This window comes from Pseudorasbora parva, chromosome 11 (assembly GCF_024679245.1).
Source record: "Pseudorasbora parva isolate DD20220531a chromosome 11, ASM2467924v1, whole genome shotgun sequence".
Taxonomy (NCBI): domain Eukaryota; kingdom Metazoa; phylum Chordata; class Actinopteri; order Cypriniformes; family Gobionidae; genus Pseudorasbora; species Pseudorasbora parva.
The window spans coordinates 2,720,050-2,747,717 of record NC_090182.1 but is presented as its reverse complement, the minus strand read 5'-3'; the positions used below and the strand labels follow the sequence as shown (position 1 = coordinate 2,747,717).

The 27,668-nt window shown below is 43.8% G+C and overlaps 1 protein-coding gene across 1 annotated transcript; it reads left to right on the top strand.

Annotated features, from left to right (window-relative positions):
* The first annotated feature begins 600 nt into the window (after window positions 1-600).
* Window positions 601-9,306, top strand: LOC137092152 (E3 ubiquitin-protein ligase TRIM35-like). The gene is made up of 6 exons (XM_067456413.1): window positions 601-996; window positions 7,613-7,708; window positions 7,821-8,051; window positions 8,162-8,184; window positions 8,267-8,385; window positions 8,762-9,306. The coding sequence occupies exons 1-6, from the start codon at window positions 601-603 to the stop codon at window positions 9,304-9,306; spliced, it is 1,410 nt and encodes a 469-aa protein (XP_067312514.1).
* Window positions 9,307-27,668: the final 18,362 nt, after the last annotated feature.

The window sequence follows — 27,668 nt, the reverse complement described above, 5'->3', positions numbered from 1 at the left end:
CAATGTTTTTAACTATGTAACCGTTTACAGTTGCCGGCTGATCTCTTCAGTTTGTCAGTAGAAGCCACTCGCGTTCTGCCACCCGGAAGTATCTTGGTGCCGATTGTTTACAAACATTCTGAAATGGTCTATATAATCGAGCATAATGAGTCTAGGCAGTGGGTTATGGGTAATGTAGTCCATGATAAGACAGCACAAGAGTCTGGAGGAGAGTCCCCTAGTGGAGATCATGAGCTCTACAGCTGGAGGATGAGACAGTCTTATATTAGAGACACTAGCAGTTCATCAAAGGACAATCAGTTTTTTTTTTTTAAATCAAATTATAAATTATTTAAAAAGAAAAAAAGATGTCTAACTTGTGACTAGTTTTAGTGGTTTATGTAACACCAGAAATCAGGAAGTGACCAGTCTTATTATTTCTTACTTTCATTTTTACTGAAAGCTGAAACGAGTCAGAGCTGTGAAGAACATAGGACGCTTTATATTAGGATTATTGTGTGTTTCTGAATTAGTTTTTTATTGTAATTATTAACTTTTCAAAGCAAATTTAAGAAAGTAAAAGTAAATTGTAGATCATTGGATCTTTTACAAGACGGGGAAATGGATTCAAAATCTGCTGAAGAGCTTTCTTGTCCTGTTTGCTGTGAAATCTTCAAGGTTCCTGTTTTTCTGTCCTGTAGTCACAGTATTTGTAAAGAGTGTCTACAACAGTTCTGGAAAACTCAGGAAACTCAGGAGTGTCCCGTCTGCAGGAGAAGATCCTCAAAACTTGAACCGCCAGTTAATCTCACGTTAAAAAACTTGTGTGAATCGTTGATAAAGGAGAGAAATGAGAGGCGTTCATCAGAGTCTGAGGAGATCTGCAGTTTACACAGCGAGAAACTCAAACTCTTCTGTCTGGAGGACAAACAGCCTGTGTGTGTCGTGTGCAGAGACTCAGAGAAACACACCAAACACACATTCAGACCCATCAGTGAAGTGGTTTCATCTTACAAGGTAAGACAAATGTCTCTCATTTCATGCTAAATACAGTAATAAACACACAGTAATATTTGTGAATACAATAGACTAGTAGACATGGCCACAGGTGTATAAATCAAGCTCTAGGCCTGCAGACGCTTCTACACACATTAGTGAAAGAATGGGTCGCTCTCAGGAGCTCAGTGAACTCAAGCGTGGGGCCGTGATAGGCTGACACCTGTGCAATAAGTCCATTCCTGACATTTCCTCACTACTAAATATTCCACGCTCAACTGTTAGTGGGATTAGAACAAAGTGGAAGCCATTGGGAACAACAGCAACTCAGCCACAAAGTGTTAGGCCACATAAAATCCCAGAGCGGGGTCAGCACATGCTGAGGTTCACAGTGTGTAGAAGTCTCAAACTTTCTGTAGAGTCAACAGCTCCTGACCTCCAAACTTCTGTGGCCTTCAGATGAGCTCAAGAGCAGCGTAGAGAGCTTCATGGAATGGGTTTCCATGGCCGAGCAGCTCATCCAAGCCTTACATCACCAAGAGCAATGCAAAGCGTGGGATGCAGTGGAGTAAAGCAGCCGCCACTGGACTCTAGAGCAGTGAGACGTGTTCTCTGAGCGACCAATCACGCTTCAGTCTGACAATCCCATGGACGAGTTTGGGTTTGGTGATCGCCAGGAGAACGGGACTTGCCTGACTGCATTGTGCCAAGCGTAAAGTTTGATTCCTGCTTCGCTACGACTTCCTGCTTCGCTACTGTTCGGACGCTCTTGCTTACTGCTCCGCGCTTTGCTCTATCGCTTCTATATTTTATCTCATAATTTTAACTTCAGCAAATCAACACAGTGCTCTAACAACAAATCTTGACTTCAACGATAAAACTAGAAACTCTGTTGACTGGATTACTACAAAAAAGTGCAACATTTCATCTGACCAGCCTCTCGCTGCCATCAGCTTACATTCCAGAAGGGAAAACACAGCTGCCTACTATCGAAAGGATAAGAAAATGCCTCCTCTAGCTAAGGAATCTTCTTGCTGCACAAACTGCCACAGACTTTTACAAAGGATTGCAGTTCTTGAAACAAAGTTATTTGCGGAACCACCAAACCGGACGAATCACACAGCAGAGCTTCATCACAAACGCCCTCTGCACACAGCCGGTGAGTCCCATAAATTTAGTGCTACTCAACAAATAGAGAAACAAGAAACTGATCGACACATTAATCGATGGCACAAACAGGGGGCAAGACCCAAACGCACTCGAGACATCAGATTGTCACGAGCTTCATATATTGCTGTCGTTGCATGCTCTACCCCAGACACAAGGATTGCAAACACTAGTTTCCGACCACCATCGATACATCTCGAAAACAGATTTGAAGTATTAATGAATGTGGGTGAGGAATCCCCAAACGTGATGAATATGATCGAACACAGATTGCATCATCCCGCAGCTAACACTAATGCTAACAGGCGCTCAAGGTCGAGCAGACAGCGGCCCTCAGCTCAGAGCACAGCCGAGCCAAGGACTCTGATAGTGGGTGACTCCACAGTCAGAAACATTAGCAGCAGAGATACAACTACATGCTGCCTTCCACAAGCAACCATTTCTGATGTAAACAGGGAAATTGAGAACATTCTGATGAAACATAAGACTGCAAATCAACTTCATTAATTCATGTGGGGAAGAACGATATTCAGAAAGAGCAGTCAGAACTCATGAAATCGGACTTCAATGAACTTTTTGAAACACTTAGAAAACTGAAAGTTCAGCTGTTCATCAGTGGACCACTGCCAGCAAGAGGAACAAATAGATTCTCACGGTTGCTTGGGCTTAATACATGGCTGCAAAAAACCTGTAACATGAATGGAGTGAACTTCATTGATAACTTCAATCTCTTCTGGAGTCAGAGACAACTGTTTACATCAAATGGCCACCACCCAAACAAACTTGGTGCAAGAGTGTTAAAGGACAATATTTATTTTTCCCTTCATCATCCTTCAGCTTTGTGTTTTAACCCACTCAACCTGATACAGAGTATGGATGACCACAGGACTTCATTTCAGCTCCTGAATGGACACTCGGCTGACACATCCCACAAGGACAATGAGAACTCCACACAGCCACAACAATTGCTCATGGACACACTCCCAGCTGAGCCCTGCCCACAGAGCTCACTACAGACAGACTGTGAAGGATTAGAACTGCTCCAAGATTCAGCACCCAAAGATGACTTTCTTGAAAATGGACAGCAAAGCCAGGACAACATACTTCAACTTCCGATAACACCAGAGCAACAGCCCCTCTCACCGGACATGTCATTCCTCTCTCCAGCATCCCCGCATCTGGGCTTTTCAGAGAAAATGGAGGAACTGATTTTTGTTGGAACTAGACTATCACACTCAATTGCTGCGAGCCCCCAGATATCAACCAAAAAGCGTCGAGCCCCACAACCACCAAAGCCTGTGGGCCCAGCTCCCCCTCCTCCTGTGAGATTTCTTCGGTCACAACGCCAGGGCCCATCTGTTGTAGGTGAACCAAAAACAACTGATTCCAGCTCTCAGTGATGTGTTTTGGGTCCCCGCTATGATAACAGTAACTTTATCAAATGTTTACAAAACAAGTGGGAACCCAGTGTGCCTGCCTCTTTCTCTATCTCTGTTCTGTTACGTTAAAGCCTTGTCAGGCCGTTTAACAAACCAATATAATCTACTGCCTGTTACCTGTCAAACTGAGACTAATGTGGGTGAAAAAATTAATACTGTTAAGTTAGCACCTTTAAACATCTGTTCACTTAAGAACAAATCATTCCTAGTCAGCGACTTAATAACCACAAACAACCTTGATTTTTTGCTTCTAAATGAAACGTGGCTAGAAGAAAACTGTAGTCCAACAGTCCTCAATGAAGCAGCCCCTCCTAACTTTACTTTTATGAGTGTTTGCAGAGCAGTTAGGAGAGGTGGGGGTGTTGCTGCTCTTTTTAAAGATTTCTATCAATGTAAGCAAGTATCATTTGGTGATTATTTGTCTCTAGAATATCTGGGTATTGTGTTAAAAGGCTCTCCACGCATCCTGCTTATCATTATTTACAGGCCTCCAAAGTACTCTCCAGCCTTTATTGAGGAATTTACAGAACTGTTATCAATAATTTCCTCAGAGTTTGACTGTTTTGCTATTGCTGGGGATTTTAACATTCACATAGACAATATTGAATCCAGTACAACAAAAGAGCTCATGACTGTTCTTAACACTTTTGATTTGACACAGCATGTAAATGGACCCACACACAATCGTGGACACACTCTAGATTTACTTATCAGTAAGGGTCTAAACATTTCATCGATTGTTATTAAGGATGTGGCACTGTCTGATCATTTCTGTATTTTCTTTGACATATCAATCTCTCCTGCCATTGAAGCTAGATCTGTCTCTGTCAAAAAGAGATGCTTAAATGAGAACACTAATGTTCTGTTTATGAAGGCTTTATCTCTAAAACCAAGCATATCTGCAGACTCTGTTGATTTTCTCCTTGACTCCTTTAACTCAAAAGTTAAGAGTGTAATTGATGATATTGCCCCTCTGAAAGTCAGGAAAAAGAGTGGCAAACAAAAGGCACCATGGAGAAACTCAACAGCAGTTCAAATAATGAAAAGACAATGCAGAAAATCTGAACGAAAGTGGCGGAAGACAAAACTTGTAGTCCATTATAACATCTATAAAGACAGCCTTCATGCTTTCAATGTTGAACTAGGCAAAGCTAGACAGACCTTCTTCTCAAATATTATAAACAAACACATAAACAACACACGCACTCTTTTTGCTACTGTAGACAGACTAACAAACCCCCCGAGTCACATTCCCAGAGAAATGCTCTCAGACAGCAAATGCAGTGAGTTTGCTTCCTTCTTCTCAGAGAAAATCGATCAGCACATCCTCTAGTTGCTCTGGGGTCAGTCAGATCAGACCAAACCCTCGGAAAATTTCTATGTCTGATTTCGAAACAATTGACGGTAAAATTTTAGAAGATACAGTACAGCATCTTAAAACATCAACCTGCGCCCTTGACGCACTCCCCACTTATTTTTTCAAAAGTGTGTTTAACTGTTTGGAAGCAGATCTCCTAGAAGTGGTGAACTCCTCACTTCTCTATGGGACTTTTCCAACCGCCCTTAAAACTGCAATAGTTAAGCCTCTTCTGAAAAAGAGAAATCTAGATAACTCCATACTGAGCAACTACAGACCAATCTCAAATCTCCCCTTCATAGGCAAAATCATCAAAAAATTTGTTTTCAATCAACTAAACAAATTCTTAAACTCAAACGGATTCTTTGAAAATTTTCAATCTGGTTTCCGACCGCATCACAGTACAGAGACAGCGCTCATAAAGATTATAAATGATATTCGCTTAAATACTGATACAGGCAAAACATCAATTCTGGTTCTACTCGATCTTAGTGCTGCATTCGACACTGTTGACCACAACATACTTCTAGACAGGCTGGAAAACTGGGCCGGGCTTTCTGGGATGGTCCTCATATGGTTCAGATCATACTTTAGAAGGGAGAGGTTATTATGTGAGTATAGGAGACCATAAGTCTGAGTGGACGTCCATGACATGTAGAGTCCCACAAGGGTCAATTCTAGCACCTCTCCTGTTTAACCTGTATATGCTGCCAGTGAGCCAAATAATGAAAAAAAATCAATATTGCTTACCACAGCTATGCTGACGACACCCAGCTCTACTTAGCACTATCACCTAATGACTACTGCCCCATTGACTCCCTGTGCAAATGCATTGATGAAGTTAACAACTGGATGTGCCAAAACTATCTTCAGTTAAACAAAGACAAAACTGAAATCATTACATTTGGAAACAAAGATGAAATTCTCAAGGTGAACGCGTATCTTGAGGCTAAAGGTCTGATAACAAAAAATCAAGTCAGGAATCTTGGAGTGATTTTGGAGTCAGACCTGAGTTTCAGTAGTCATGTCAAAGCAATAACTAAATCAGCATACTATCGTCTGAAAAATATTGCAAGGATTAGATGTTTTGTCTCCAGACAAGACTTAGAGAAACTCGTTCATGCTTTCATCACCAGTAGGGTGGACTATTGTAATGGCCTTCTCACCGGCCTTCCTAAAAAGACCATTAGACAGCTGCAGCTCATACAGAACGCTGCTGCCAGGATTGTGAGCAGAACCAGAAAATATGACCATATCACACCAGTCCTCAGGTCTTTACACTGGCTTCCAGTTACATCTAGGATCGATTTTAAAGTTCTACTACTTGTTTATAAATCACTCAATGACCTAGGACCTCAATACATCGCAGATATTCTGATTAAATACAAACCCAACAGATCACTCAGATCAGCAGGATCAAGTCAGTTAGAAATACCAAGAGTTCACTCAAAGCAAGGAGAGTCTGCCTTTAGCTATTATGCCAGCCGTAGTTGAACCAGCTTCCTGAACAGATCAGATGTGCTCCAACAGTAGCCACATTCAAATCCAGACTCAAAACACATCTGTTTAGCTGTGCATTTACTGAATGAGCTCTGAGCACTGTACGTCCGACTGATTGCACCTTATCTATGCATCATTTTTTAAATAATTTTTTATAACTGTTTTAGTTTACCTGTTCTTTTATTTGGTTATCATCATTTTATTATTTTTAATTCTCTTTACATTGTATTCTTTTTCTTATGCATTTTTTAGCCCTATTTTAATTCCTTTCTATGTAAAGCACTTTGAATTGCCATTGTGTATGAAATGTGTTTTATAAATAAACTTGCCTTGCCTTGCCTTGATTTAGGGGGGATTATGATGCGGGTTGTTTTTCAGGGGTTGGGCTTGGCCCCTTAGTTTCAGTGAAATGAACTCTTATTGCTTCAGCATGCCAAGACATTTTGGACAATTTTTAATGCTCCAAACTTTGTGGGATCAGTTTGGGGACGGCCCCTTCCTGTTCCAGCATGACTGCGCTCCAGTGCACAAAGCGTCGGTCCATAAAGACATGGATGAGGAGTTTGGTGTGGAGGAACTTGACTGGCCTGCACAGAGTCCTGAGCTCAACCCGATAGAACAGCTTTGGGATGAATTAGAGCGGAGACTGAGAGCCAGGCCTTCTCGTCCAACATCAGTGCCTGACCTCACAAATGAGCTTCTAGAAGAATGGGCAAAAATCCCCATAAACACACTCCTAAACCTTGAGGAAAGCCTTCCCAGAAGAGCTGAAGCTGTTAGAGAGGGTGGGCCGACTCCATATTAAACCCTACGGATTAACAATGGGATGGCATTAAAGTTCATGTAAAGGCAGGCGTCCCTAAACTTATGGCAATATAGTGTACTTTCAGTTCCTGTATTTGCATTTGTACAACCACAAGTTTACAACTGCATGGATATAATAATTAAGAATTGGCCATTGCAAAAAACACATTTGTTTGGTGAAAACATGATTTATTGATGTTCATCTTTTGTAATTAAACATTATATGTCCTGCCATTTTAAGACACAAATGCTTCTGAGATTAACACATTCAGCATAAAAATATGAATATAACAATAAAAACATCCAGACACACAATGTTTAAACCTCTTAAAGCTTCATCAGTTTCACAGATTTTCATCTTAACCTGTAGGAGGAATTTAATACAGCGCTGACGTCCTTACAAAACAAGCTCAAACATGGAGAAGAAATGAAAGGAGAGTGTGATGAAACAATCCAACACATCGAGGTGAGGATGTGTAAAGAGTTAAACACTCAACATTCACACACAGTTTATTATTGACATTAGTGGAGTGTGTGTTCACACAGAGCTGACTGAAGTGAATGTGATGTGATTTCAGTCTCAAACTGAGCACACAGAGCGTCAGATTAAAGAAGAGTTTGAGAAGCTTCATCAGTTTCTCAGAGACGAAGAAGAAGCTACAATCACTGCACTGAGGGAGGAAGAGGAGCAGAAGAAGCAGAGGATGAAGGAGAAGCTGAAGGAGATGAACACACACATCTCAGCTCTTTCACACACAATCAGAGACATGGAGGAGATGATGAAAGCCAATGACGTCTCGTTTCTAAAGGTGACCAATCAATCTGGCTTCATTCTTTGAGCATAAAACAACTTGAGACTCACTGACAATGAGAGTGTTTGATAAGATATTAACATGTTTTCAAACTCTATATTTTCCAGAACTTTAACGCCTCAATGGAAAGGTGAGTGAGCTGCTCGTATCTCTTCTCTCAGTGGATCTGAACTCAAATTCACTGCAGTTCTGACTCCTGAATGTTCCTCCAGAGTCCAGATCCCACAGCCGGATCCACGGATGAGTTCTGGAGCTTTGATTGATGTGTCCCGTTATCTGGGTAACCTGCGGTCCAGAGTCTGGAAGAAGATGCTGGAAACTGTCCAACACAGTGAGTCTCAGCAGATCTGACACCAGCGCAAAACATCCTTCAGATAGAAACACACACAACATTAACATCTGGTAGAAATATATTTAATAATCACTCGAGTTTCTGAGTGAATCTGAACTGTATTTCAGAAGATCATCAGATCATACAGTGAACTCATAATGACTACAGAAGTCTGTTCCTCATGGTCTCTGCTTATGTATTAGGATACAATAGTGTTTATTGAATATGATATTAAACCTGAAGCCTCAATCCATTCTGACAGAAACTGACAGACCATTGTCATGATAGCAGGATTTATAGAAAGTCTTTATATGTGTTTTATATTTACATTTCTGATCATATTTCATCCTGTAATCTGATGTTCTTCTCTTTGCAGCTCCGTTGACTCTTGATCCAAACACAGCAAAACCTGATCTCACACTCTCGTCTGATCTGACCAGTGTGTCGGTCAGTGATGGAGATAAAACACTTCCTGATAATCCAGAGAGGTTTGACTCGTATCCATGTGTCCTGGGATCTGAGGGCTTTAACTCAGGAACACACTGCTGGGATGTGGAGGTCGGTGACAGTACAGGCTGGGGTCTTGGAATAACCACAGCATCAAACCAAAGGAAGGGAGAGGATTTCTTCAAGTCTAATGTCTGGTGTGTGGGGTACGTGGACAGCGAATACATCTCTCAATCCCCAGATCAACCCTTCACTGTCTTTCCTGTTAAAGTGAAGCTTCAGCGTGTGAGAGTTCAGCTGGACTATGACAGAGGAACAGTGTCATTCTCTGATCCTGTAACTAACACACATTTACTCACATTCAGGACGTCCTTCACTGAGACTGTCTTTCCATTCTTAGGTAATCTCTGCACAACTTCCCCTCTGAGGATCTTACCAGTTAAACTGATTATTACAGCAGAAAATCACAGTTAAATCTGATTCTGCTTCCAGATCAATGGGTTATTGACGTGACAAGATAAAAATGAATATAATTAATATCGTCATCATTTAAAATGCAGTGAATGGTTAAACATTTCTTTTCTTACATGGACCTGTTGTTATAAAAACTGCTTTGTCTTTTGATTCTTTACATTTTTGAGCCCAATCTCAGAATTGTCCTGTGGTGTGACCGTCTCAAGCATGGGTTAGTAATCAAAACTTTCATAAATTAAAAAGAAAAGCATAAAAATAATCTGTGGCAGGGTGATTATGTCATGTCTGCGACCTGATCTGTCTCATGTTGTCATGTCTCGTTGTTTTGTGTTGACAGTTCACCATGTGCGCTGCCGTCAGTGTGGTGTTTTCCCCACCCCCTTGTTATTCCATCAGCACTATCACGCACCGCTCTCACCTGTGATCAATCTGACTTCCCCTATTTAATCCTCTCGTGTCTGCTGTCTTGTGCCAGATTGTCTGTGTTTGTTTACCTTGCGATTCGGCCAGCCTTTCTCCTGTCCTGTCTTGGAACTGCTCGTGTTGTGTCCCGTTTTGAGGCTCCAGTGCCTGTTTGAGTTGCTTTTAGTTTTCTCTCTCCTCTCCTGCCGCCCCAGACTGCTCGCGCGCTGTTCCTGCCCGCTTTGTCTGCCGCCCTCGGCTCTGTGCCGCCTCGCGTCAGGCCCGCGCTCCTCGCCCACCAGCTGTCTCTCTCGCTGCCGGATGCTTCGCCCCGCCCTCCCGGGCGCTCCGATCTACGCCGCGGGTTGCTTCTTCGGCCTTCCTGAAGACCGCACGGGACCGAGCTACCAGCGCCCCCTGCTGTTCTCCTTGATAACTTTTGTTCTACTGATCTGCCCAGTTGTGTGCAAGTACTGTTGTTAATAAATTAAGTTTTGTGTCTGCAACTGAATCTCGTCCTGATTCGTGACAGGACAATCTGGCCACAATGGATTCAGCAGACACCAACCCGGTTCGCGCAGCGCTCATCCAGCAAGGTGTCCTGTTAGGCCAGCAAGTTACCCAGCTTACCACCACTTCACGGGAGGTAGAGGTTCTGACTGCTCAGGTGGCCGATCTCAGTGCACGTGTTCTAGAGCTCCAGCAGGGAGTCGCGGGGGCTCAACCGCCCAACCTCCCTGTGCAACCCGCTCCTCACCATGAGCCCGAACCCCATGCCAACAGCCCACCACCTTACGACGGGGATCCTAACTCTTGTCGGGCTTTTTTGTCCCAATGCTCCCTAGTGTTCGCACTGCAGCCCCGCCGCTACGCCACTGAAGACTCCCGGGTGGCGTATGTCTTAACTTTGCTCACCAGTAAGGCTCGTGAGTGGGGTACAGCCGTCTGGGATGCTCAAGCACCCTTTTGCCGTTGTTTTAAAGACTTCCGTGAAGAAATGATCAAATTGTTCGATCGATCAGCAAGGGGTGATGAGGCAGCTTCCAAGCTGGTCCGGCTCTCGCAGGAGGGTCGTTCCGTCACTGACTACGCCATCCAGTTCCAAACCTTGGCGGCCTCCTGCGACTGGAATAAGGGTGCCCTGCGCGCCAGGTTTCTTGACGGACTGGATGACAGCATCCAGGACGAGATCGCCACCCACGAGCTGCCCAGTGACATGGACTCTATGGTCGACCTGGCCCTTCGTATTGAGTCTCGACTCCTTCGTCGCCGCCAACGTCGGTCTGGTAACCCATTCTGGAGGTTGGGGGAGGGCTCCTTTTCTCAAGTCACCCCTGTCCAGTCTTCACCTCTCCCCGCAGACCCTGAACCCATGCAATTGGGCCGTCTCCGTCTAACACCTCAGGAGAAGCAGGATCGTCTGGCTAGAGGTTTATGCCTTTACTGTGGGAAGCCTGGGCATTTTGCTCTAAAGTGCCCTTTAAAAGCCAAAGCCCACCAGTGAATCGGGGACTCCTGGTGGGCGCATCTCCTTGTGTTAATACCCCTGGTTCTCGCACGCTGTTACCCGTCTCCATCCAGCATGAAGGCTTCTCCAGCTCCTGCCAGGCCCTCGTGGACTCTGGGGCTGAGGGCAATTTCCTGGACAGCACGGTTGCTAAGCAGTGGGGCATTCCAGCTATCCCCCTCTCCTTGCCCATTCCGGTGTGGTCGTTGGCGGGCCAGCTTATCTCCACCATTACCCACATCACTCCTCGTGTAAGTCTTATTGTCTCAGGCAATCACCGTGAGGGTATTGAGCTGTACCTACTGAATTCACCGGGTGCTCCTATCATTCTGGGGCATCCGTGGCTGGTGCAGCACAACCCTCACGTGGATTGGTCTGGGAATTCTGTGTTAGCCTGGAGTCAGTTTTGTCTAGCGTCTTGTCTGGGTCCTGCTTCTTGTCCTGGTTCTGTGTGTCCTGTTTCTCAGGTGGAGGCAGCAGATCTGACCGGAGTCCCGGCGGGGTAGCGTGATCTTCATCGGGTCTTCAGCAGGTCCCGAGCCATGTCCCTACCGCCCCACCGGCCGTATGATTGTGCTATTGATCTCCTCCCAGGCACTTCTCCGCCCAAGGGTCGGTTATATTCCCTTTCTGGTCCTGAACGAGAGGCCATGGACAGGTATATTCAAGAATCTCTTAGTGCCGGCCTCATCCGCCCCTCTTCCTCGCCCGCCGGGGCAGGGTTCTTCTTCGTTGAGAAGAAAGATGGTTCTTTGCGGCCCTGCATTGACTACCGAGGGTTAAACGACATTACTGTCAAGAACAGGTACCCCCTACCGCTCATGTCGTCTGCTTTTGAGTTATTGCAGGGAGCTCGGGTCTTCACCAAGTTAGACCTCCGCAACGCATACCATCTGGTACGGATTCGTGAGGGGGATGAGTGGAAGACAGCGTTTAATACCCCTACGGGACACTTTGAATATTTAGTCCTACCTTTTGGTCTGACTAATGCTCCAGCTGTCTTCCAGGCCTTGGTCAATGATGTGCTGAGGGACATGGTAAATAAGTTTGTCTTTGTGTATCTGGATGACATCCTCATCTTTTCCCCTTCTCTACAGGTACACACTCAGCACGTTCGCAAGGTCCTTCAACGGCTGTTAGAGAACCAGCTCTTTGTAAAGGCGGAGAAGTGCGAGTTCCACTCCGAGTCAGTTACATTCCTGGGGTATGTCATCTCAGCGGATGGGATCAGGGCTGATCCCGCCAAGGTAAGGGCCGTAGCCGAGTGGCCAGTCCCCAACACCCGCAAGGCGCTGCAGCGGTTCCTGGGGTTCGCCAATTTTTATAGGCGCTTCATCAGGAACTTCAGTCAGGTAGCTGCACCCTTAACGGCTCTCACCTCCACCAAGGTACCGTTCAGATGGAATAGTCAGGCTCAGGAGTCCTTTGATGTCCTTAAGTCCCGTTTCATCTCTGCTCCTGTTCTCTCTATTCCAGATCCTGATCGACAATTCATTGTCGAGGTGGATGCCTCCGATGTTGGGGTAGGCGCGGTCCTGTCTCAGCGGTGCTCCAAGGATGGGAAGGTGCATCCCTGTGCCTTCTTCTCCCATCGGCTGAGCCCGGCTGAATGTAACTATGACATTGGAAACAGGGAACTGTTGGCAGTCAGGTTGGCCTTGGGTGAGTGGCGTCACTGGCTGGAGGGGTCGACGCAGCCCTTCCTGGTCTGGACGGACCACAAGAACCTTGAGTACGTCCGTTCGGCCAGGAGGGTGAGTTCACGACAGGCTCGATGGGCACTCTTCTTTGGCCGTTTCAACTTTACCCTCTCGTACCGGCCGGGCTCCAAGAATGTCAAGCCTGATGCCCTCTCTCGTCTGTTCGAGGTTCCTGGGGAGGGGGCGCCGGCCGAGGCCATCCTTTCCAAGGGGGTGGTGGTCGGGTCTCTCTGCTGGGACATCGAGAGGCGAGTGGGGGAGGCCGGTAGAGGGGTAGAAGTGCCGGAGGAGTGTCCGGAGGGTCGGCTTTTTGTGCCGGTTGCGTTGCGCCCTGAAGTCCTCCGGTGGGGCCACGAATCCAGGTTAGTCTGTCACCCAGGAATTCGGAGATCACTGGCTGCCATCCGCCAGCGGTTTTGGTGGCCGTCCATGGCCCCGGATGTCAGGCAGTTTGTGTTGGCTTGCTCAACTTGTGCTCAGAACAAGAATTCTAACCGCCCGTCCGTTGGTCTGCTCCAACCCTTGCCCATTCCCTCTCGTCCCTGGTCACACCTGGCCCTTGACTTCGTCACTGGGCTGCCACCCTCGAGAGGCAACACTGTCATCTTGACGGTAGTGGATCGTTTTTCCAAAGCGGCCCACTTCATCCCCATGCCCAAACTCCCCTCTGCCAAGGAAACTGCTCAGACTGTGATAGACCACGTGTTCCGGATTCATGGCCTTCCGGTTGATGTGGTTTCTGATAGGGGGCCACAGTTTGTTTCTCGGTTTTGGAAGGAATTCTGTCGACAGATCGGGGCCTCTACGAGTCTGTCCTCAGGCTTTCACCCCCAGACCAACGGGCAGTGTGAGCGAGCTAATCAGGATCTCGAGAGAGCTCTCCGCTGCCTGACCTCCCAGAATCCTAGTTCCTGGAGCCAACAGTTGTCGTGGGTGGAATATGCCCACAACTCCCTGCCTGTAGCGTCGACAGGTATGTCCCCATTTCTGTGTTCTATTGGTTACCAACCTCCTTTGTTTCCCTCACAGGAACCCGATGCTGCGGTCCCGTCCGCCTTGGCCTTCATCCAGCGTTGCCGCCGCACATGGAAGAGGGCTGAGGGGGTCCTGGCCCGGACTTCCAGACGGACCAAGGCAGCAGCCGATCGTCATCGGATTCCCTCACCTCGTTATGTGTGTGGTCAAAGAGTATGGCTATCTACCAAGGACCTGCCTCTCAGGGTTGCCTCTCGTAAATTGGCCCCCAGGTTCATTGGGCCATACCGCATCACCAAGGTTCTGAATCCGGTGGCGATTAGGCTCAAGCTTCCTCCTTCTCTTGGTCGGGTTCACCCTGTTTTCCATGTATCCAGGGTCAAGCCTGTGTTTAGGTCCCATCTTAATCCTGTTATTTCTTCCCCTGCCCCCCCTCCCCCTCGCTTAGTGGATGGCGCTCCTGTTTACACTGTCAGGAGACTGTTGGATGTCAGACGCCGGGGCAGGGGCTTCCAGTATCTTGTGGACTGGGAGGGCTACGGTCCGGAGGAGAGGAGCTGGGTTCCGGCTCGGGACATCTTGGACCAGACGTTGGTCAGGGACTTCCGTCGGCGACGAGGTGAGCCCCTCCCTGGGGCGCCTAGGGGCGCTCCTGGGGGGGGGGGGGTACTGTCATGTCTGCGACCTGATCTGTCTCATGTTGTCATGTCTCGTTGTTTTGTGTTGACAGTTCACCATGTGCGCTGCCGTCAGTGTGGTGTTTTCCCCACCCCCTTGTTATTCCATCAGCACTATCACGCACCGCTCTCACCTGTGATCAATCTGACTTCCCCTATTTAATCCTCTCGTGTCTGCTGTCTTGTGCCAGATTGTCTGTGTTTGTTTACCTTGCGATTCGGCCAGCCTTTCTCCTGTCCTGTCTTGGAACTGCTCGTGTTGTGTCCCGTTTTGAGGCTCCAGTGCCTGTTTGAGTTGCTTTTAGTTTTCTCTCTCCTCTCCTGCCGCCCCAGACTGCTCGCGCGCTGTTCCTGCCCGCTTTGTCTGCCGCCCTCGGCTCTGTGCCGCCTCGCGTCAGGCCCGCGCTCCTCGCCCACCAGCTGTCTCTCTCGCTGCCGGACGCTTCGCCCCGCCCTCCCGGGCGCTCCGATCTACGCCGCGGGTTGCTTCTTCGGCCTTCCTGAAGACCGCACGGGACCGAGCTACCAGCGCCCCCTGCTGTTCTCCTTGATAACTTTTGTTCTACTGATCTGCCCAGTTGTGTGCAAGTACTGTTGTTAATAAATTAAGTTTTGTGTCTGCAACTGAATCTCGTCCTGATTCGTGACAGATTATAGTTTTTTGAGCACTTTGTTATTTTGGCTTGGATTTTAAATTCTTGAAATATGAACTGAATTTAGAAATGCTTGGCTGTGTTTAATAAACTAAATGTATTTTTGAAATGAAGACGGCGTTTGGAGTGGAGTGTGTGTTAAATAATCACTGTTCCCTGAATCAACGGCTTAATACAAGAGGCCGACCTAAGAGTTCACTGTAAAAAATCCCCATAACATTTACGGTAAAACAAACGGCAGCTGTGGTCGCCAGAACTTCACCGTAAGAAATACGGTAGCAACATTTTAGGTTTTACAGATTTAAGATAAATTTACAGTAAATAACTGTATTTCATTGACTGAAATAATGTTAAATTACCAACCTATTGAAATGCTAATATCTGTGATGTACCTTTGATATACACTGGCAACCAATCACAGTGGAGATGAGAGTCACATGACAAATCAAAGCTTTGAGGACAACATTAATGAACAGAAGGTGTCATTCACACAAACACTAAACACCATCACGGTAACACACGACATTTTACAAATAAAATAATCATTAACAACATTAAATTTATTAAAACCCTAATGTACATAACTGGTTAGAAAACAAAAAGAAACAGTTATTTCAATGAAAATATATCAATTGTCAAGTGTCACGCAGGGAATTCTGGGAATATCAATTTAGGTTTTTTCACTGTAAATTACACAATGGTCTCCAATTGAAAATGTTCTAGTGACTGATCACATCTACATTTTTCAGGCAACCAAATTTAATTTCAATTAAATTGCATCAATTCACAGAATTTCAATTTGGCCAACTGAAAAATGTAGATGTGATCAATCTCTAGAAAATTTCAATTGGAGACAATTTTTCTTTTGCAACTACTTGAACACCTGCAGGAAAGACTTTGAAACAAGCCAGCTGCTCAGCAAGATAGAAGATGAACAATCCCTGTGTGCTCAACTCCAGAAGAAAATCAAGGAGATTCAGGCATTTTGAGTTTTTTGTTTAAACTAAAGATCTAAAAGACTAAAAGATCAGGTAACACTTTATAATAACGTTCAGTTGTAAGTCATTTATAAGTGGTTAGTTAATGATGAACTAATCATTTACAAAACATTCATAAATGATTATCAAGTGATATGCTAACATTTAATGAATGTTTTGTAATTTACAAGTGATTAGTAAATAATGAACTAATGATTTATGAAACATGACTACGTGTTCATTAATGATTAATGAGTGATTTGTTAATTATTTTACATATATTTAGTAGATTCAGTTTTAAGTAATTTACAAATGATTAGTTAATGATGAACTAATGATTTACAAAACATGACAATGCATTTCATAAATGTTACTTTTTTGTATTTTTTGTAGATTCAGTTATAAATTATTTATAAGTTATTAGATAATGATAAACTAATCATTTTCAAATCATAACTATACATTCATAAATGATTAAGTATAATATGCTAACAATTTGCAAATCTGTGGTAAGTTATCTTTAAAAAATAGCATATAATAAAATAATCAAACAGATCGTTAGTAAATGGTTAAGTTACTTGTTAATATATTATTAATCACTGAAATGTGAGTGTACCATTATCTCAAGTTATGAACAAATGATGATCAAACCATTAGTAGATAATGAATATATAATTTGTTGATGCATCATTACATTTTTAAGCTGGTCTGTTAAAACCCACAAAATGCATTTATGCTAAAGCAATTTTTTTTAAAGAATGATAAATTACTAGTTGTCAAATTAATAAACATTAATTAAAAAATTAAATTCTGCTATTCCTCACCTGTTGCAATAGAAATGTGTAAATATGTAATTGATCTAATTACTGAAAGCATTTAACTCCAACTCGTCACAACCAATCCCTTCCCTAAACATTCCCGTTTGTGTTTTATATATATATAAAAAAACAGGCAGATACGACTGCAAGAACAATTTATTCAAAAAGTACAAATATTCCAAGTGTCCCGAGGCCAAACGATTGGTGTGTGTGAAGTAAATCCGCAGAAGCGATCAGCAGCGTCGAGTCCATCCACCGGCCGATGATTAATGATTAACATGTTTCAAATTTTGCCGCCCGGAAGAAACGTCACGTCAGCTTTGACAGCATTGGCTGTCGTGTGTCTCGGGACCAATCGCGTCATTACGTCAGCTTTGATTGTAAAATTCCATTGGCTCTCGTGTGTCATGTGACCGATTGCGTCATGTTAACGAGCCGGGAGTATAGAGTGCCGAAGTCATGACGTCACATTGTAGGCCAAAACGCGGAAGTGAGTTCGCATTTTAGCACTTCCGGTTCCCTCGCTCTAAAGTCTACGGGTTTTTTGAATGGGTTTTTGCTAAATCGCCTGAAATAAGGTCTGTGGCCAGGGCTGGACTGGTAATCTGGCATACCCCCGGTGGGCCGACGCACTTTTGGGGCCGGTATAGTGTTTAAAATTTAAAAAAAATAATAATAATTTTTACCACTGACAACATGCAGCGACAGCGGCCCATTGGTTTGTCTTCTGAATTGACAAGCCGAAGCGACAGAGACCTCCCCTCCATATTAGGCGCTTTTTTCTATTTATTGATTTATTATTTGAGCACATGGAACTGCAAAAGGCGAATATCCGCACAGCACAGCCGCTGACGAACGTACGCTGCGTTTAAATACTGCTCTATGAACGGCACTTTGACTTATTTAGTTTTATTCAATCGTGTGATATGGAAACGTTACAGTTCTGTGGTGAATCCGCTGAAAACAGCCGCGAGCACGTAACCTATTCATGACGAGGGAAAGTGGAAAACGGCAATACACACAAACGCTTCACTTCAGCACAACCACAACTTACTCTGCAGCTAACAGCGAAGAAATATGGTGTTTAGGAAGAAACATTTATTAAAAATGTTGCTATATTACATAAATTAATATTGCAGAATATAAATCACTTTAATAGAGGCTGTTTTCGTATTTTCTACAGGTGTTTACATTTTTTTTTACTTACAAATAAGTTTATTATATATGTTTTATATAGTTTTGGAAACAATATAGCCATATAATGATGAGCAAGGTTTGTACAGTATGTTTTTTACCCCGGTGACTGCCATGATCTTACAGTTAAATGAAACTGGTCTACAGTTAAACTAGTCTATAAAACAGCTTTAAGTCTAGATCCCATAAATAAAGGACAAAGCTTTTTTTCCTCTTTAAAAGTTTTATTAACTTTTATTAATAGATTTAATGAAATGTAATAGCCTCATGAAAGATAGATATCAGTGTCTTACTTAAATGATGTGTTAACTCTTGAAAAATATGATTGTTCAACCCAGAAATGTGATGATTTACTCACCCTAATGTCATTCCAAACCTAAATGAATTTATTTCTGTGTAGCATAAAATAAAATAATTTGAGTCTGTTTTTTTGTTCATACAATATTCAAATGGTAGCCTAACCAAAATGGGTTGGTTGCCAACATTCTTCAAAACATCTTCTTTTGTGTTTCCCAGAAGTCATGCAGGTTTGAAATGACACGAGAGTAAATGATGACGGCATTTAAAAGCAGTAAATGTACTTTACAGCATCCTAGCTCAAAAACATCAGTGCTTTACTGCTAAGGGCATTTCTGTCTGACCAAAAAAGCAATATTAAGTTTATCTGCATTTGCAGAAAATTCGATAATATCTATCATTATTTGTCCTAGTTTTATTTATATACGCCAATTTAAGGCCCCAACCGCAGCAGAAACATTCACGGGGAACTCATGGGCCGGATGTGCTGGGTATGCCGGAGCCGAATTTGAGCCCCAGTCCAGCCCTGTCTGTGGTTAACAAAGCCTCTAAATATTTTCACGTTTTGATCTATGAAATAAAACACACTAGTTCTAACCTGCTTGTGATTTTTTTTTAACTTTATTGTGTCTTAAAACTTTATTAATTTACTCACTGCCTAGTCCAAACACATTGAATTACGTTGTTTAAATGTATATTAAACATACATAAAACAGTAAAGTTCCCTTCTTTCTTTCTTTCTTTCTTTCTTTCTTTCTTTCTTTCTTTCTTTCTTTCTTTCTTTCTTTCTTTCTTCCCACATCCTTTTTTTCCTCACAAATCTAATCTGTCCACTGGTTTACTTGTTCTACCAGATCTAGTCATCACCAGTCCTGTTTGTGTCTTTGGAGGCTGAGACAAAGTTGTCCCAGTATTCAATGTAGACTCAGGCTGCTGCTCATGTGATTGTTCTTTTTGAACCCGAGACTGACTTAATCCAGCGGATTTATAGCCTGACAAGCCAGACCCACATCAAGATGTTTGGTCTGGAAACTCACCATTGACAGCTCAATCCGAGGGGCGGATAAACGGTTGTCTTTCAAACTCCCTCTGCACGCGATAGGATAGCGCTACACCAACCAGAGCAACGAAGGTGAAGCAGAGCTCGCTGACTGATTAAACATTCGCCGTATCCGGTCGGCTAAACTCTGAACACATCTTCCCTTTTTAAGAATGACTTCAGTGCCGCTCTTTGTTCTTTTCTCAGAGAAAAGCTTAACTCCAAGTCTTCCAGAGTCGCGGTCAGAGCTGATTCGTAAGACCGCCGCCGTTCGCCAGTTTCTGTGTTTACTAGAAGCACGCAAACGCAATTCGGCCGTCGTCATTATGGCCCCGCCCGCTGACTCTATACACGACGTGATTGGCCCGACCAGATTGTGAGGAACACAGCTCAGAAGGGTATTGAGAGTTGCTAGACGACACTTGTGGGCAAATTAAATTTGCTGCCGCTAGGGTGCGTCTAGATTTCTAGGCTAGCGGATTTAGGGATGAAGTGCAAATGACGGCGATTGCGGCGCAGAGTTGCCCCTTGATGTGTCTCAATAATAAAAGATCGAGGAGTCGTGCTCTCGCCTGTGACCACAGCAGCTGTTCCCCAGATCTTTTGATGATCTAACTTTGTACGGCATCACCAGACCTCAATGATGGTAAGGGTCTAGCCCCATGGTGGCGATTAAAGTAGAAGGCTTGCTTTTGCTTTTCCATGGAATCTTTTCTCCGTACATCGTCCAAGTTTGGCCATTCCGGCTGAAGATTTGTATCAAGCATTGGAAGTGTCGTTTTAATCTTTCTGCCCATAAGGAGTTCAGCTGGGCTTACGCCAGTAGTGATGCAAGGTGTTGCCCTGTAGCTCATCAAAACCAGAAGTGGATCTTTCTGTTTTAAAATTTTCTTAGCAATCTGCACTCCTCTCTCTGCATGTCCATTTCCTTGAGTGTGATGTGCAGAAAGTCAAATTCTTTTGCAAATTCTTGAAACTCAGAACTCACAAACTGACGACCATTGTCTGAGACAATTTCATCAGGGCATCTTTCCTGTTGTCTGTGTTTGATTTTCCCACACCTTCCACATTTTGGTTCTCCTTGCTCTTTATCATTTTTCCGTTTAGGTTTCCATTTATGTTGCCATCTATGTGCTGTTTTCTCTTGAGCTATCTCTTGTACTGCAGCGCACGCCTCCCCCTGCTGGTCAACTTGGAGTGCTACCTCTTCAGATTGGCGCACGCTTTGAATTGTTTGAGCCAAAGTTAGATCGGACATTAACAGCAGTCTGCACGACAGATCTTTATCATGTATCCCCACGACTATCCAATCCCAAATGTGTTCATCTCTGTGTTCACCAAAGTCACAGTTTCAGATAAATCATAGAGAGTTCTGATGAAAGTTTCAGCCGTTTCACCAGGGCGCTGTACTCTTTGATAGAAACAGGCTCGCTCGTGAATCACATTCCGTTTAGGAAAGAAATACTCGTCGTATTTTCTTAACACGAAGTTGAATTTCTTCTGGTCATCCTCCTCATTAAAGGGGTACTTCAGCGCTGGGAAGATGAATCTGTATTTTAACTGGGTCATCAATGCAGTAGAAATGTGAAATTATTTTTGAATTTGGTGTCTTCTAGACTGAGAAAAGACAGAAAATGTATTTTTGTCCCATGGGGATGAAAGACTACAATTCCCAGAATGCTTCGCTGCCCTGTGAGGCCATTCCCAACGCCACCGTCATTACTGTGACTGAGTTAGAGAAGAGACTACAATTAAAAACTGAACGTGTCTGTTCAATATAATGAATGAGTCACCGCGCGAGTGTCACAGCACTGAGCACTGACTGCACGAGTGATGAGAGCTGAGGTAATCGCGACTACATTCGCAGCATACATTCACACAGGAGTTCAGTCTGGCACGCGTTTCAGTTAATGCCTTTGCAAGCTTAACTTTCATAGAAATGAATTTGAGAAGTTAAAAGACTTACATTGCTCACCATAGCTCCGTTTAAATGATCCTGTCTGCAAGCTGAGCTCTCCCTGCCAGCTGAGTGTGATCTCCATCCCCCATGCGCAGATTCAAAACATGCGGAAACGGCTCCCTCTGCTGGCTGTAGTCTTTAGCCTCTGGGCAAACATTCCTCCTATGATGCAAAAATCGTCAATTTGCATCATAGGAGGAATTTTCCCAGAAATAAAATGCATAAATCTCTTGTCTCAGGGGGATATGAGGGGGGAAAGCACAATCATTTGAATATTCTCCAGGGTTTCTACTGATACAAAGCCATATGCTAATCGCTGAAGTAACCCTTTAAAGGTGAATGACTTAAATATGTGTTCTGACCTGAACTTCCCCGTCTTCTTTATCCAATTTTGTAGCGCTCCGAAAACGCTTAAAATGTTGCTTCCAGTCAGCTCACTCATTTGGACGATCAAATGGAAAAAAATCTGGGGGATTGAATTTAGCCATCCTTCCGAGGCTGTGTGGTCGTCAAGCACTTCTGACACCATATAATAACTTACTGAACACACGTGTCTGAACAGAACACCAGGGTTACTTTATTCTCTTGTTGGGAACATGAACACACTCAACATCCAGCATCATGCTCTAAAACGTCATCACAACGTAATCACGTTCTCTTAAAGGCATACACCCATTACAATATATATATATTGAAAAAAATAAACAAATAAAACATGCAAACTAAGTTTATTTTAACTTCAAAAACGCAATTTACTAGGATTTCCCCCCCTACATTGCACTGTGCCTACTTCGGAGATCACGTTTCCCCCCTAATTTTGGCTACCATCAAATGCCTTACCTCTTTAGAAAGCTGAGACCCTGTAGTTTCTCAGGAAACAAGCGGAATAATTGTGTGAAGTACTGGCACAGAGTTATAGCGGCTAGAATATAGTTTTTTTACACAAGCTGCACGATTAACCCGTTTATCGAAACGAAAAGCTGCCATTTCAGCGTGTTAAAGCAGCCAGATTTGTAGCCATGTTAATAACGTTTGTAAGAAACCAAACCATTTGTAAATCCGTCAAGATTTCAGCGAGATAGAAGTATTTATGTTCGTACAGATCACTCATCTTACATCAGGTTCCACTGAGCCCGACAGAAAGCTTGCCTGTGACAAGATGGCCGCCGGTGATGACGATGGTGACTCCGCTGTAAGACATCTAGCCTTTATTATCTATGGTTGCTACGATATGTGACTCACAATGACTGAAACGACCAATTAAAAGAGCATTCTCTAATGATGTTCCAAGATGTTAAAAACGCTACGCTGGTCATAGAAAAATGGGGAGAAATTAGTAGGCCTATCTACCGCACACTGCAAAAAATGACTGATTTTAACAGTAAAAAAAAATGAAAATGTCTGTCATGGATTTGCACTGAATTGATTCTCAAAAATACGGAACAAGGCGCGTTCCGTATCAGTTCAATACGGAACAAGACTTTTATGTGTCAAATACGGGACGATTCCGTATAATACATAACGGTTGGCAACCTTAGTTTCTACTGATACAAAGCCATATGCTAATCGCTGGAGTAACCCTTTAACCTCGTCCTGTGCACAGCATTAAAGCTCTCCTAGCATATCAACATTTTTTGATGTCACTTGCATAGTTTTATCACGGGGTCTCATCGACATGCTAGATTTATGGAAATCCAGAATGAATTTGGGGCTAGAGAGGTCATTATGAAATCAGATGGAGCTCGTGGGTAACTGCCGTGAGTAAAGTGCTGACACTTTTGGGTCCTATATTAGAGACTCTTGCTGAATTTTCTGAAAGCTCAGGGAAGACCAAACTTGAGGCCGACGCACTACTGCTAAAAATTCTGTTTCTACTTGTAACGTTCAACAAGTTGTTTGAAACGAGTGACTTTGCCACTAAGGGCTTACAGTCTGCCACTATATCAGTAACAGATTACATTGATCTAATCGAAGGGCTTAAAGAGAATTACACTGGATTCAGAAATGAAGAAAATGACCTGACTAATGGCACTGACTGATGATTTGATGAAAAGGCATGACATTGTGAATTTGGACGTCACTTGCCAGCTTAGTTGGGCGATGTGGTGATCAAGTCTACCGTGGGCAAAGCATCACCTATCAAGGGTAACCCTGACCTGAAACAATTGAGGAATGATATTCTAGACAAACAGATCATGGAACTGAACCCCTGTTTTAAGGATGACAGGCAAGGCCGCGTTATCCTAATGGGCAACATGAGCTGCAGCCCAGGGCCCCGAACACTAGGGGGCCCCCAAGACTATTCTCTTTTGCGTTATAAACTTCTTTTTTTTTGATCGAGGTAATTATGCGTACGTTAAACACAGTTGTCACACACTCGAATCAAGAGTCACAGGACATGCACGCAGTACATCATCTCCTCAACATGTCGAACGAAAATGTAAGAAAATCTGACAGTGGCGCTAAAAAGAGAAAAGAGCAGACACAGAAAAAATTGAGAAATGAAGAAACTCTGAGAAAAATACCCAAGCTTACGACTGTCTTTAAAAAAAAATCAGAAGAACACATAGAAAATAACACTGCCGACAAAGACGACGAGGCTAATTCCCTATCAGCTACAACATCAGCCGCGGAGGCTTTGTGAATCTATCGAGACATCCTCGTCCTCACACACTTTAGGTAGGCCACCGCCAAATATACCGAATATACCCCCTCCTTCGACCAGCACTTCTGAATCAGGTGATGATGATGCAACGGATACTACAGGCCTGCAGTTTTCTCCAATTAAAGAACATACTACATCCACTGATGCTGCTTGTTGGGGCCCTGCTGTCACTGAGCAATTGCGTTGTTACTGGATTAGTAAGGGGGTGAAAGCATCCCTGTTGTGTCAAAATAAAGACGCACCATTCCATGCATCAGAGCGATTTTACAAAAACCAGAAGAGGTGTTTTAGCAAAAGCTTGTTCACTTGCTCTATGCGTAATGGTGAAGCTGTGCAAAGAGAATGGCTTGTTTATTCTCCTTCGACTGGAAACGTGTTTTGCTTTTTTTGTTGATTATTTGGGCAGTCTGCAAGTTCTTTTTCTCACTCCGTTTCTGTGATCGGAAACATTTGTGTGCAGAGGAACATGAATCAAGTCTGCCTCATAGAAATACCATGCTTACATGGTTGGCATGAACGCAGGCACATGGAATAGACGCAGAACTGAAAGAGCAATGTGAAGACGAGCAAAAATATTGGCAAGAAGTCCTAAAACGAGTGTTTGCTGTGATAAAGTTCCTGTCAGAACGCGGCCTCGCATTCCGGGGAGACGTTGAGACGATCGGGTCTCCAAGTAATGGCAATTATTTAGGGAAACTTGAACTTTTTAGCAAGTTTGACCCTTTTCTTGCAGAACATATGAGAAAATATGGAAATAAGGGGAGGGGAAGTACATCTTATCTATCTAACACCATATGCGAGGAATTTATTGCACTGATGGGACAGAGAGTTCAAGATGAAATAATTCTTCAAGTACAGATCTCTAAATATTTTTCCATGATAGTTGATTCCACCCAGACTTAGCACATGACGACCAACTCACATTTGTGGTACATTACGTTTCCACAGAAGGGGAAGTATTCGAACGCTTTCTAAAATTTCTGCCGATATTCAGTCACACAGGAGATTCACTTTTTAGTCCGTATCATGGATCCTAAATGAGATGAATCTTGATATTAAAAACTGTAGGGGCCAGTGTTATGATGACACATCTAACATGTCTGGTCTTTATCGGGGTTTGAGGGCTCACATTCAGGAGGTGAACCCATTAGCTGACTGGATACCCTGCGCTGCTCATTCACTGAACCTTGTTGGAATGAACAGTTTTACTTGCTGCAGTGAAACGTTTTCATTTTTTGCATTCATACAGTCATGTTTTCATTTTTTTTCCGGCATCCCCAAGGTGTTGGAAAGTCATTATGGATGGACTTGACTCAAACTAAAACGGTCGCCTAGAGACATTAAAAGGACTATCCGACACCCGATGGGCCACTCACGCGCAGGCCACTAAAGTCCTTTGCTTGCATTACCAAAAGTTATTGGATGTCTTGCTTAACTTGTCCGCAGACGACAGTGAAAACCCTGCTATTCGAAATTAAGCTCAATCTCTTGCGAATTCACCGTGAGACTGCATTTTTATGCATATTATGGAACAAGATTCTGCAAAACATTCAGAAAACGAGCACCGTTCTTCAGAAAGTACACTTGGATCTAGTGACAGCTGTAGAAATGTTTCGGTCACTTGCAACTTTTGTAGAAAATTTGCGTTAACAGTTTGGAGAGTTGGAGATGATAGCCAAACTAATTTCTGCTACCCAAGAATACAGGACCGCAACCACTCGCAAAATAAAAAATAAAACAAGAGCAGATGAATCTACAACTCCTGATCACATCCTCACTGGCAGTGAAAAGGTTTGTGTAGATGTGTTCCTTGTCATTATTGACAACCTGACCAGCATGTTACAGAGAAGGTGTAATGCATACGAAGAAACCTGCCGCTACTGGGGCTTTTTAACCCGTCTAAAAGACATGCCCACTGAAGAGATCCTGTCGGAGTCTCGTACAAAAATACTCTGAAGATCTGCAGGAGCATTTAGATGATGAACTTGTTCAGTGTGGTGTGGCAAGCAGCGGGACGAGGGACCGCGAGAGCGGGCCGGTGACGAGTGGTAATGAGTACCAGCTGCGTGACGCACCGGTCTCGTCTCGCGGCCGAGGGACGGGAGCATAAAAGGAGGAGCCAAGGCAGCGGAAGACGAGAGAGGACCAGGCCTGGAATTTTATGTTGAGTTTTGTTTAAGTTTTATTATCTTTGTGTGGGCAGTCGTCCGTGAGGGGCTGCCCGCGGTTTTACTTTCGTTTTGTTTATTTATTTTGAATTAAAGCTTTGAATGTTCGCCGGTTCCCGCCTCCTTCCTTCCCATCTACAAACTTCGTTACATTCAGTTTATTGCGTTTTGCTCCCTGACTAATGAGCTCTCGCCTCGAAATTGAATGCTTATCCTCAAAGAAAAGCAGCTCCAGTGTGCGTTTCCCAATGTTGAAATTGCGTTAAAGCTCCGCTGTGTGATATTTTCCCCCATCTAGCGGTGAAAAGCCATATGACCATCCAGTGAATAACAGTTTCTGTTCCTCTCAATTCTGATTTTGTTTTTACTCCTACGGTGGCCGATTTAGTCCAAGATTAACATGGCAATTTCAGTGTTCAACTCTAAGCCCCGTCGTCTCCTGTTATAATCATCAAAAGTAAGGCGAAATACATTTTCTACTATGTAGTTGCCTGGTCACTGTTTCTTTATTTTATATGGTGTATGTGTCCACTGAGCCAAACTATGACAAGCATTATTGTTTTTACAAACTGTCCACTACTGTACTATTCACTACTGTACTATCCACTACTGTACTATCCACTACTGTACTATTCACTACTGTTGTGCTGACTTGATGATAGTGTTGAGTTGCGTCTGTCAGATGCGCGCATGCGTGTGCGCGTGTGTGTGTGTGTGTGTGTGTGTGTGTGTGTGTGTGTGTGTGTGGTGCATGCTAAAGCTGCTCTTACCATTATGTTCTTAACACAGCTTATGATGACATACAGGCGTGCTCTGGTTAAATGGTGGTGTATTCAAGCAGGTGTAGTAGTAGTGTTGGTCTATTTTTTTTATTTTCATAACAGATGCATTTTAGGCTAGGCCCACTTGTTTTTCCCTGGGTCCACCTACATTGTCATTCTTGGCTACGCCAGTGGTTTGAAGAAGGTGGTCGATGCGAGGTGGCGGAAGCATTACCAGCGTAAAGAGAGAGGGGTGCCCCACTAAGGGGGATGCAAAGATGTCGCTGCATGTTTATATGGCCATTTCTGGTTGTTTAAATTATCAGCCCTCAGAAGCCCCCTAAAAATGCAGGGCCCCAGCGTATTGGGTCTGATCCAGCTGTCATCCAAGCGGCAGTGTGTGTGTGTGTGTGTGTGTGTGTGTGTGTGTGTGTGTGTGTGTGTGTGTGTGTGTGTGTGTGTGTGTGTGTGTGTGTGTGTGTGTGTGAGCCTGTTTATGTGGTTTATGAGGACACAAATTTGTATAACTACATGGGTATTACACTGGTATTACACTATAAATGTGGTTT